This window comes from Coloeus monedula (assembly GCF_965178545.1).
Source record: "Coloeus monedula genome assembly, chromosome: 2".
Lineage (NCBI taxonomy): Eukaryota > Metazoa > Chordata > Aves > Passeriformes > Corvidae > Coloeus > Coloeus monedula.
This window is the reverse complement of record NC_138782.1, coordinates 65094376-65107513: the sequence shown is the minus strand read 5'-3', so window position 1 is coordinate 65107513 and position 13138 is coordinate 65094376. Positions and strand designations below refer to the sequence as shown.

The 13138-nt window shown below is 37.4% G+C and overlaps 1 protein-coding gene across 8 annotated transcripts in view; it reads left to right on the top strand.

Annotated features, from left to right (window-relative positions):
• The window catches only part of LAMA2 (laminin subunit alpha 2), a 344213-nt gene that overhangs the window by 111910 nt on the left and 219165 nt on the right, over nt 1-13138 (top strand). For all 8 annotated transcript variants that reach the window (XM_082302950.1, XM_082302949.1, XM_082302947.1 and 5 more), the window contains exons 5-6: nt 9429-9608; nt 11695-11784. In XM_082302950.1, coding sequence (XP_082159076.1) covers nt 9429-9608; nt 11695-11784 — 270 coding nt within the window. The remainder of the gene's footprint in view (nt 1-9428; nt 9609-11694; nt 11785-13138) is intronic.

Genomic DNA, 13138 nt, shown 5'->3' with positions numbered 1-13138 from the left:
ATTACCACAGTTTATTTAATGATAACATTCAGGAGCAGATGTACTTGTTTACTGTTTGAACAGCTTAAATCCTCACATTCTCTCTCTTTTACATCAGCAGTTGTTTTTGGCAGCCGTCTGCAACGGCTTACAGCTGTTAAACGTTCCTGTGGATTTTCTTTCTACTGGTCACAATTCTGTACTGGCAGTAATTTGTCTGTAATTCCATGGTGAACTCCACAGTGCGTCTCATTCAGGAAGAAAAATATAGTGGGAAGTGCCATGAATTTTTAGGATAATCATACAATGAATAAGGGAAATCATAAAGTCTTGGTAGGAAAGTGGGGATGGGTGTTTGGGTGAGATTTTTTTACTATTGTTTGGTTTGGCATACTTAGAAGCCTTTTAGTTAAATCTGAGGATCAGAATGCTTTTTATTATAATGTCCAAGAAAACTTTCCTTTTTTGTCATTTATTTGAAATTACTTGTCTCATTTATGATCATTGTCCAAAAAGAGGGGTACTACTTTGAAAAGTAGTAAAGAAAAAATATACTTTTCAGGTAATGTCATCTCACTCCAATAGCATAATTTGGATTTTAATGTTGTGCTTTTTGAGTTATTTTGAAGAATGTGTTTAACAGACTACTGCATTTCATCCTTTAAGCAGAGAGGTGATTATGTTTAACTCAGTAATGCCTAGATATTTCACCTCTTCTTGATCAGAACTCAGACTAACATAATTTTCATAACTGCTTTGCAGCTAGAGTTGCCATTGGCATCAGCACAAAATACCTTTTCACTGTTTTAAGAGATGGAGTCTCACTTCTAAGTACACTCAGAAGAGCCAGTAGAGCACAAACCATCATGGTTGTGTTAAAGTACAGTATTCCAGGCCTTGCATCTTGTCTGAGTCCCTCATAGACTGTGGTGTGCATAATTGTTGCTGAAGCTACAGCCTGGTGCAGTGTTTCCACTTATGTAAGACAGTTACAAAAAGAAAATAAAAACTTGAAATTATACAAATACATTTCAAGGTAATCAAATTTCTTATTATTCTGTGATTTACTAATAACTATTGCTCTGACAATGAGCAGTCTGTTTACAAGTATGCAAGATGATGTCTTTGACAAATTGTTTCTTGTCCAAAAATGACAAGCATGAGAATTACAGGAGCCATAAAAAAGCAGTGGCTTGAATAGGGAAGTGAAATTGGAAAGAGAAAAATGACAAAAGCAAGTTAATCAAAACTGAAGAGATGAAGCCCTATTTAGCTTAAGCTGTAGGGTATAGTTGTCAATGACACAATAGTATTTGCTAAACAGTTTGTTAAACTGACATTTGCCTGTATTCTTCAGGGTAATGAATTAGTTGAGATACAATTTGACATGCATAGCCCTTGACATTTTAATGCAAGTTTAAGCATTGCATTTCAAGCAGCTCTTGTACTCATTAGTGAGGCACAGAAGTGAGTTGTGCTTTCACTTACTAAACCACTAATTTATTAAGATAGTGAGATGTTTATTAAAAACATAGCAAAATTTGCCAAATATACCATTTCTTATATACAATTATTATAAATATGTATTTATGAAGAAAAATTGGATGCTGAGTTCTGGCATATGCTTCCATCTACTATTCTAGTTGTGAAATCAACTCTAATGATAGAGTAGGTCTTGCACTAAGAAAACTCACAGAAATTTTGTCTTGAGGGATTAAATCTAAGATACCAAGAGATTAATTAATCAGCAGTAATTTTCTGTCTACTGCAAATGAGCTATTTGCAACAGATAATTAAAGCCGCTATTGGATAGGAGAATTATAAGAGCTACTGAATCACCTGTTGAAAAATTTATTTTCAGCATTGTTCATCTTCATATCGATGTGCTTGCATAACTTGAGAATGTAAATCATGGAGTACTTTTCCCATTAGATCATTTTAAAGCTGACATTTTTGTCTTCTCCATCCACCCCCAATTATGAAGTTTCAAGACCTTTTGTGCAGGACAGAAACTTTTCTTTCCTATATGCTGCTGTCTGAGATTAAATTTTAGTGAGGAACTGACCTTTCTTGACAATAGTTTAGGGTCAGACCACCACCTTACACAGAGCACCAAGGTTGAAGCCCACACTCTTGATATGATGTACAAAATAAACTACTGAGCACTTGCACAAAGTGAGTTCTTTACCACTACTAGCCAAAAATTATTGTAGGATGATGTTTCCACTCCAATTACACTAAGTAGCTTTCTCTTTTTATGAAAGAACTAAGTCTTCTGGTTTATCATGAGTGAAAAGCATACTGGTTAGTGATGATGTTTTCTGGAAAAGAAAGTGAGCATAAAAACTCTGTGCCACACAGCCACACAGCTGGGGTTTTTTATATCCTACAAACAGCTTGAGATTGATTGCACTCAAATTGCTTGGCAAAGTAGCGGGCTTCAAATACCAGAGCTCTAAGTAGAAAAATACACCACTTGGATTCATACATGGGTATTTTAAATTTGTATGAGAGCATGGTACATACTTAAAATTCTTAAAAACTTTGTTGAAGTGTGTTAATTTTAAGTGACTCAGCAGTTGATAATATACATTATTGCCAAGTGGCAGCATTTCTACTGTTGCGTTAACAACAGAGGCAGTTAACATGATGCATGTTTGCATATCAGTTCATGCTAGAAACATGCACAGAAGGAAGGGCAGAAAGAGTGGTTTTAGGTGCTCGGCCATGGTGGTGAGGCGCAGTCTGGGCACAGTCCTCAGCACTGGCTGCCACGACTGCCCCACTATAGCAGAGCCCTCAGCTCAGGCTGAGTTCCAGAGCCAGGAAACAGATTTTAACCTCTGAGACTGCAAGAACTGTCTGGGACCTTGCTGAGGTTGAAGGAGAAAGAGAGAGTGTCCTTGCATGCAGAATGGTTTCTTAGGCTATGTCTGTCATTTCTCAGTGGCAGAAACCCAATGAAACATGTTGTGAAATTCTAGTCATAGGTCTCGTGGTCACCTGGCTGGAGCACACTGCAAGCCCTTTCAGGTGTTTTTGTTACAGAAGCTAGGATTGGATGGATCTGAGTGTTGCCCAGTATCCACACCCAGCAGCTGAGAAAGGTTACCTTGATAATTAATACCAGCCTTTAAAGGGTGTTGGAAAAAGGTGACTCTGTAGGCATGACAGAAACAAGAAGCTGTTTAGGAATGACTGAGTGGCTTATAGAGGAGAGGCACTATAGATTTAATGCTATAAGAAAATCAGCAGAAATAAAATGAGATCTCTGTGAACTAAAATTCAGCACCTAAACTGGGACAGCATAGCTTTAATGTTGTATCAGCAACTGCCCAGAGGTGTGAAACTGAGCTCTTCTTGCTGAACGAAGGCTAAGAATATAATATCAACCTTCTACAACCCTTTGGCAGACTCTCTATGTGTCACAATGAAGTGTAGTGCAAGAGAGTATTTCTTAAAAACCTGAATGTTCTCGGTGCAGCTAGTAATAGAACCCATGGTTTAGTCAAAAACAGAGCACAGATCCTGGTCTGAATAATCGCCTGTTGAATAATCATGTAATTACACACACATGAATGCTACATTTTAGAATGGTTCCAGATATTGTACATCATGTTTAAAACATAAACAAAGGAAAGATAATAGATATTAAAATTACTGGTGTTATTTGTGAATGGGCATCATATCTCTTCCTGCAAATGAGGCAAAGAGGTAAGAAAATAAGCTCCAGCAAATGAAATGTTAAACTGCAATAAAGATGTGAAAAAGATTCTGAGTGACTGAATTGAAATAAACCTTTTTTCAGACACATCAGATGCAGGAAGTCTGCCAGAGAATTGGTGGGCTGAGAGATGATCAAAGAGTGTTCAAGAAAGATAAGGTCATCGCTGAAAAACTAAATTAATGATTTGAATCAGTATTTTCTATAGAGACTGTCAGGAGAGTTTCTGCACTAGAAACATTATTTACAGGAGAGGAGTTGGAGAAAGAGTTGCAAACTAGGTTGTTAACTGAAGAGGTGCAGAAAAAATGATAAATTGAATAGCGAAAAGGAACTCAAGGCTAAAATAGGTGAATTATAACAGTTACTATTTAACTCTTCACTGTCAGATATTCTCAGTAACTGAGGAGTGTGGAGTGTCAAATGAAGCACTATTTTTTTAGTAATATTCCTTAGGCATCCCAGGAAACTACAGATCTGGAAGCCTGATACCTGTGCAAAGCTAATTAGTAGTAAAGAAATGGAATGAAGGATAGAGCTAGTAGAAAGATACATTTCTTTGTTCCAGTTTCAGAACTGGAAGTATTAAGTGAGTTTAGTATGAGGCAGGTCTAAAACAAGCAAAGGAAGGATCTCTTTCCCTACAACATGAATGAGATGAGAAAATCCTAGTTAAGTGATGGTGAAGATATTGAAAGGTGGCTTGGATTTAAGGTGAGACTGAGTTCATGGAAATCATTTGAGGCTTACCAGATTTATAGAAACTACCTATGATTCAGGAAATTCCTTAGGAAGTGTTGTGTATGCTTGTTTTCATCTTACTGTTAACATGCTGGTTTGAATGCTGTGTGGGGCAGACCACCAAGCTAGATAGGTCTTTTGGTTCTGACATGGTCCAGAGATTCTAATGTGCTTGAGATGTCCTTTGAATATATTTGGTAGTGTCCCTGTTGTTCAGCATTCTTGCAGACAATCTAAAAAATCAGAAAACTATGTAATAGCAGCATTTGTTGGTAATGCGAAATTTAAGATAATTTTTTCTATTAGCAGCTTATGATACTACATGAAAAATACTTTATGGAAATGAGTGTTGCTAAAAGCAAATTAATACATGTAAGAAGAAAAAAGAAGTATGCATGAATGCTGATGGGCTAGTCTTAGACTAAATTCTCTTCATAGTAGAGAGCTTGATACATTCTCTACAGTTCTCAGATAAGAAAAAAGTTGATCTATCTTCATGCTGAATTTTAAAAATTAAAAGATGTTGACTGCTTCCAATTTTTTGAAATGAAAAAATTAGAATACTGTCAATTAAATAATGATGAGTTCCAGGTTTAAAAGGAAAAAGAAAACAAACAGCAACCCCACCAGAGCCAGTTATGTTTGTTATTTTTTCTTTTGTCAAGAAGCAAATTTCCTCACATTGGGACAAGTAAGTGTATGTAGTGATGAAAAACAACATTTGAAAAAGGGAATAGAGCTTTAATACAGAAAAGGGCAGACATTACATGCTATGACTCAGATTCACGCTGTAACTCAGGAAGCCATTAGACTGATTAGTCAGAGGAAGTGACCATATTGTATTAGAGGGATCAGTCTCTAAGTGCAGTTTCTTACAGAACCATTCCTTCATTACCGTTCTCTTCTGGCCTCTGTTGGAGATTCCTAAAGATTCCATTTGCTTGAATATAGTCCTGGACAAATGCCTTGTTAAGGAAAAGTTTTTCTGTACTTGAAATCTGAATATCTTTCATTTAGAATCCAAAATTATGATAATTGCTTCAGTCTTGGAAATGGTAAATAAAAGTTGTCCATAAAACCTGAACAAAATTTGACATTGTTCCCTCATGGGGACTTGGATTATCCAAATTGTAGCAGCCCAGTGGGTGGATTAAAGTGTTAATATTTTCCTGGAAGACTCAGCTTTGGATCTTTTCTCTGCTGTAGAGCTGTGGAGTGGCTCATAATGCAGTGTGTGCACAGCTATTGCAGGCCATCAGCGCTGTAGCTGCCTCTGTGCAACTGAGGCTGATCTTTACAGGAGCTATACACGAAGTACTGTGATGATCTTATATGGCACAGGGGTAGATGCATAGTGAGGATTGTGTTCACTGGGACAGTTTTCAAATCCGATTCAAAAATATTTGGAGGGTAGGGGCCATGCTAGTCTATTGACTGAAAATTCTCTGCCCTGGGAGCAGTGCCTTACGAACAGGTGCAAGATAGTGGAGGGAGATGAAAAGAGTAAGTGTGCTCTGGAAAAACTCAGTGATGTCTCATTGAGAGAGTCATATTGAAAATTTTTAAAATCTAATCCTATTTAAACTTCTTTAAATTAAGAGTCTTACTGTTTTTTCCTAATTAATGACAGATGTTCCTAAAGTATTCTTAATTTCTTCCTTACTCTCTTTTCAGGGAGTAGGAACAACTTGGTTGGACAGTTTTCAAGTTAATGCCTAGTGTTTCCAGGAAGAAATGAATGGTTTCATCACAGATGTTTGTAGGAGGAGAAATAATTTAGAGTAATTAATTTTGCTGGTGTAAAATTTTCACTTCAAATTCATTTTGATAAAACTACCGAGTTTTGAATTTTCTAGTCTCAGTGTCATTTTGGTGTACATACTTGAGCAGGTGCAGTGTTTCATGTGGGACATAGCTGCATTTCTGTAACTATGTGAACTTAATTGTTTGTTGTTTTAAAATGAAACTGTGAAACATTTAAAGAGAAAGCTTAAAAATAGTGTAAATGAAAGTCATCATCTCTAATAGATTAGCCTTGCCAAATAGATGAACTGCTGGCAGATAGATCCTCCCAAAAATAGGGTCTATTCTAAAATGAATGCCTCTTGGTTTATTTTGTTAATTTACACTTTAGCTGTAAAACCACCATTCCAAGGAGGTGGTTTTCTCCTCCATCACTGTCTGAAGACTAAACGTGTCGTTTTTAAAATAATCAAAAGGTATTACTGCTGTTTGCCAGCTGTGTCATTTGCAGTCAAGCTGTGTCTGTGATTAATATTTTTAACTCTCTGTGGGCACTTGCTTCTTTTGATACATGGGATTTCACCTGCATCTTTCTCCCCTCACCCCCAAAATGTTTGTTTTTGTCTTTTTGAAGAGATAGTCAGATTGGCATGCTGTTATCGCCACGGTGCTGTTGTTCCATCAGATTGAGCAAGGCACTAATTTAGATTTATTTCTTCTTTACCTCTGGAATATCAAAGTTCAGTGTTTAGTATCCTATTTCTTTAAACCGTAACCCATCTATGCTTGCTGGCTGTATTAAAGAAAACTCTTGGATCCTGTTTTAAAGGAAGGCAGTATTGGTGTGAAAAAATACTCAGAAGAAATATGTTTCCTTGCTCACAAGTAAATATTATGCAAAAAAGTCTTTAGGCATGTGTTTTTACTAAAATTCTCCTTCTTTTGGAAAGATCTGTCAATTTCCACTTGACTTATTGCCACTATCTTCAGGTTTCTTTTGAAGTTTACTCTCCACAAATGTTCTCCCTCTTTTCACCAGGGACTTGAGCAGTTCTGTGGTCATGTGCTTTTGTCCTATTTGTAGCCAGACGTTTCTCATTCAGGACCTCCTCCTCCCTTCCTCTGGGGTTTTTATTATAATCTTTTGTTTGCACCATGTCTTTCTTAGAGCATTTTATTCTGTTTTTTCCAGTCAACCATGTCCTTTAGTTATTTGTAGTCAGGAGCAGAATTCAGTCAGAGCTCAGTGACTGTATTGTTATGATCTGAAGAGGAGGTAGCGATATCACCTGTTCCTGGAGATTACATGGCAGAAACCTAGTGATGCTGATTCATACATAGGCAAAATATGTTTGATGGCTGCTCCTGGTGGAGTGGTTCCCAGTGAGTTGGTGTACCTGTAGATACGGTGGAGCAGAATGCTGAACATGATGGGGTTTAGGGTTTCTCTCTTGGTAGTAAAAATCACAGTATCACAGAACAGTTAGGGTTGGAAGGGACCTCTGAAGATCATCTAGTCCAACCCCCCTGCCAAAGCACAGTCACCTAGAGCAGGTTACACAGGAATTCATCCAGGTGGGTTTTAAATGTCTCCAGAGATTCCATGACCTCCCTGAGCAGCCTGTTACAATGCTTGGCCACTGTCAATGTAAAGAAGTTCTTCCTCAATATTGAAGTGAAACTTCTTGTGTTTAGAGACATAGCTCCTCATCCTGTTGCTGGGCACCACTGAAAAGAGTCTGGCACCATCCTCTTGACACACACCTTTGAGATAAGTAAGTGAGTTGATAGTATCACACAGCCAGTGCAAGACAGCAGTTGTTCAGTAAGTCTATCCAGCCCCTCCAAAAACTCCAGGAAACAAGAGCTACTGCTTTCCTGGAGGCAGTAGATGTACAGTCTCTTTCCTCAGTGTGAGGCAGCCACTGCTGAGGGAGTGCCAGCTGGTGTTTGGAGTACAGCTTTTTGCCTAAAACAGCAGTGATAGGACCATGTTCAATGACAGAAAATGGCTGTGTGGCCTGACCTCTCACTCAGAGCACTGAGGTATGAGGCAACACATGTTCATTGCAAAGAATAAATAATTCTCTTATTTGTTCCAATGTTCTGCACATTTGGCTTAGCATCTGAACATTCTTCCAGTGTACCAGCCTGTGATAAAAATGCCCCAATTAAAATTTAACACTTGAGAATACAGAAAAATTAATGGTTTCTTTCCTCTCTCTGTCTAGGTGCTCATTAAAGTATTTTGCTATACTTTTTGTAGGCCTTTTCTAAGAACGGTTCTGTAGCAGCCCATCTGCTGTATTTAGTTGATTCAGAGCTAATGTGTGCCATGATCAGCTACAAAGACAGGAGGGGAAGAAGATCTCTTATTTTTGTTGCCTTGCCTTTAATGCTGCAGTTGGGGTCGCAAGAGTCTCTTTATGAAGGAGCCACAGAGCTTACCTAGAAGATTTCTAGACTTTAGGATAGAGCAGGCAGAGAAAGGGGGAGTTAATCTTTACAAAAACCACGGTGTAGGCAGAGAGTGGTAGTATCTTTGGAAAAACAAATGCTGAACAGAGTTCTCAGAAGTGATAAAGACTTTCCTTGGGGACCAGCTGAAAAACAGTTGCAACCCAGGAAATTGTTTTACCTTGCTGAGAACAAGATTCAAAGGAGAAGATGGAAGATGTGTTGGGTAAACAGAAAGTGGGAAAGGAGAGGTGTTTATGAATGCTGATTTTTGTCTCATGTAGTTTTCAGTATTTCAAAAGTTACCTTATCCTGGCTTTCAAGTAAACCTAGTTCAAAAGCCTTTTGATGATGATCGCTCTAAGAGGTGCAAACTGACCCCTTTTGAATTCTGAATCCCACTCCAAGTATACATTTCCTTAACTCAAAATTTCTGAGCCCATTTGGCTATATGATTACTTTACCTATTTTTAGACTAGGAGAGGAGAAATGAATTGCCTGCAGCATGGACACTGTTTTAGGGCCTGGGTACACATACGCAGTTTGTGCTGCAGTCTTTTTGCAGCTGATGACCTTCCTTTGCTCAAAATGTTTTTATTATAAAGACTCTTCATAGGTGAGGGCTGTGGACACATGGTATATTTAGGGGACAAACTGCTTTCTAAGGAAAGAAGGTATTCTGCATGTACAAATGCATTCACACAGTGCCCGTAATGATATTTACTGCCCTAATCATGACAACATTGATGTAATGTAATTCCTTCCTGCTTTAATAACTCTTCAGATTCACACTTCTCTAATTAATGGACGACCTAGTGCTGATGATCCGTCACGTGAATTACTGGAGTTCACCTCTGCTCGCTTTATTCGCCTGAGATTCCAGAGGATACGGACACTAAATGCTGATTTAATGATGTTTGCACATAAAGATCCAGCTGAAATTGATCCCATTGTTACAAGGAGGGTAAGTTCTGGCAAGACAGTAGAAAGGCATGTGTAGAAGTTCTCTTGTACTTGTAAGTGCTGTACCTGCCTTTGTTTGCCATAGGAAATTTTGAGAGATGATGATTACCTGTTGTTATCTTTTAAAATCCTGGTGTTGGAGAATTCCCTGTTCACTCTATTTTGTTATCTTCTCTAGAGCAGAATGAACAAATTTACCTTTTCTGCTTAATGGTGTTACTAAAAAGACACAGCTCCTTTGGCTGCAAACATTTGGATGTAGGTATTTGGCAAGTGTTTGCTGTTAGTGTCTCTTGTCTCTTCTGCTACTTAGTCCTTTGCTACCTTTGACATGCCTTGAGTAGAATTTCTAATTGTACTGTAAGTAGTTGTAGGGCCTGAATGCAACACTTTTAGCATTTTGATGTGATTGAGGGTAGCAGCAAACATTTTGCATTTTGCTTTAGCTTAAAAGAATGGATATAGCATTTAAACTTGCACCATACTCTGTCTGGTCTTCTCCACTGTGCCTTGGATGTGCACATCCCTGTCTGTTCTTTCTGCAATTTTACTTCCTTTCTAAGCCATATCTCCCTGTTGTTCTGCTGATCAAATGTCATATTTTATTCTTGTTTTCCTCTGTTTTTTCTATTAAGCATTCTCAAAAACTGGTTTGAGGGATATATAATTTTCCACTTTCATTTTTTTTTTATTTCTGCTTACTTCCTCTTCCTGTTGGTCATCATATTTTGGTTTTGGAAAGTTTAGATTACCACTATAATAAGTCCTGTTATGAAGGGCAACGTATCGTTATTCTTAAGTTTAGTTAATATCATTTATCAGCGGTGAGTGAGCACTAAGAAAATTTGCTTCTTCCGTTCCCCATTTCTGGTTTCCATTTCCTTGTCTAAATAGAGTGCTGGCTGTTTCTGAAAGTTTGGAACAAGCCATTTTGTTTCAAATTGCAAACCCAGAAACCCTTCCAGTTGTGTGCAGTTATTGCAACCTCACTAATCATTAATACTGTGTGTTTATGTAAAAGTGGACATTTAATAATCTGATTCTAAGCAAATAGAAATAAAGTTGAATTCACACTTGAAAAATCACTGCATACTCATGCAAACTGAGTGCAGGGTGAGACACTGATTTCTCAAGCCACCAAAGAACAGTAACTTTGGTGTGGCATCTCTCCATGAGGCTGTCCTCAAAATATTAAGGAGCCACTGAAACTTGCCACCCTTGTCAGGAAACAAAGGGTAGCCACAAATTATACATTTTCTTTGTGTTGGAATGTTAACTAGGAGTGATAAAAGTTCTCATTTTGTTTGATATATTTATTCATGATCTGATAAAGATGTTGAACATTGTAATAGCAAAATTTGCAAATAGCATATATTTTGTTTGATTAGCCAGCTGTGAGCATGTTGCAGGAACCCTTGCTGAAACGGAAGACAATGGATGAGATTCACTTTTCACAGATATAATATAAGATTATTAATATCTTTCTATCCCTCTTTCTGCTTAGGCCTCTTAATCCTCACCAAAGAAAAAAGAGAAATGATCAAATGGCAGAAAAACAGGTCAAAAGTACTTAATCTCAGTAATAAAGACTATTCCATGATCATTCAAAAGACCAGTAGTGAAAAACAGTTCTTCTTTCCACAGTTCAGTGAATGCCCAAGTTAGACCCAGCTAAGGTGAACAAAGGTGTTTCATAGGTTTTTTCCTAGCTTTTCTTCTCTTCCCATCATCATGCCTTTTTCTTTTCGTATTTTCTGAAGAGAATAAATTCTATAGCATTTGACTTTTCATTATCCAGTGTGCATATAGCCTTTTCCTATTCTCATGTTTTTGTAATCTGTGTATAAATTGACATGGCTTTTGTGACTTCAAACAAATGGAACTGTGCCAGTTTACACCCTTTCTTTCACTCAGCCTGAATCTGTTGATCAAGACACGGCTTGGATTACACTGTCTGCTATATTTGTAATAGATCAAAAAAGAAATAAAACAGGACCTGACAGTTTTGTCTCAAGAAATGAATTCTGCAGTTTGGCACCTGCATTTTAGAATCCACTTAGCAATTCAATTTCTGTTTTGTCTTACAGTATTACTATTCTATAAAAGACATCTCTGTTGGAGGCATGTGTATATGTTCAGGCCATGCAAAGGCTTGTCCACTGGATCCAGCGACCAATGTATGTATTTTTTTTTTAAAATGTTCCTAATTTATAGGGTGGAACATGAGAAAAAAAAAAAAACCCTGATATTGATATTCTTCAGAGTTCTGTGAATTTATGTCTGTTCTTCACCTACAGGAACAGTCAGAAGCAGTGCCAGCATGAAACAGTGCTAGCAACGAGAATAATAAACATTCATACAGTGTCAGCAGAGGCTTTCCTGAAATGAAAGAATGGGTTTCAGATAATTCATATTGGAAGTTTCCTAGGAAAAAAAGAAATCTGGGTTACATTATGTAGCTGTAGAAATGAGCACTAACAGTCAGTCTTTCTTTTCCTTCTTGATATTAATCAAGATGTTTCCTAAATGATTGTCAAATATTTAATTAATACTTGCAAACAAATGATGGCTCTAGAATGGTGCATTGACTATGCAGGGAGTACTGATTGAACGATCAGTGAAGCTAATCTAGAAAATCATGAGCTATTTATAATATCTTCCAACTTGTAACTCTTTTTTTGCACATAACCAATACAATAAAAACATAACAAATATAATGGTTATAGAAATATAATTTGTTACTTATTGCCCAACTCCATGCACCCATTATTACTAATACTGAATTTCCCATCTATTAATATTACATGCCACAGTGTGGGATCTCTTCATGTACTATTCACTCAAGTAGGAGCTTTATAGGATTTAACTGAAAATCTTGTTTGTATGTGACATTAAGCCATTATGTAGGAAATCATTTAAAGAAATGATGAAATCTTATAGAGAATACATTTAGAGTTCTACGCAATTTCTATGGATCCTTGTAAAAACGGAGCAAACTCCTTGGTTTAACCCTTCTGAGAATTTTCTGTAACGATACGTACAGCAAGTGTTGAACTATTGTTTCAGATGCCCTTAGTGATCAAACTGCAGCCTTGTCTCGGTGCCATCTGTATCGGGCCTGCCTCAGAAAATAAGTGCTGCTACTGCAATTAATACATACTTCAGATGATTTGGCTACTAGATAAAATAAAGCCATTTTGACAACTGTGATGTCCTGTTTTGCAGGATGTCAAATATATATTTGTTGTCTGACCAGTATAAAAGGTAGCATAAATGAAACAGCTCAAGCCAGAAGAGATTTGGAGGTCTAGCTCTCCAGGGATGTTCTTTAGACTGAGCCATGCCAAAATAGGCTTATAAACATTATGACTACACTTGTTAGCAGAAGGAATCTTTCCCTTAGCATTACAAGGAATAAACTTGCTAGAATTTACTGCCATGCTTTTCTGAAACAGTCCTTAACTTAGCATTGTTTTGCAAGATTTATGCTTTGTCCTGTGAGCCGTGGAGTTTCTCTGGCTTGCTGGTTTG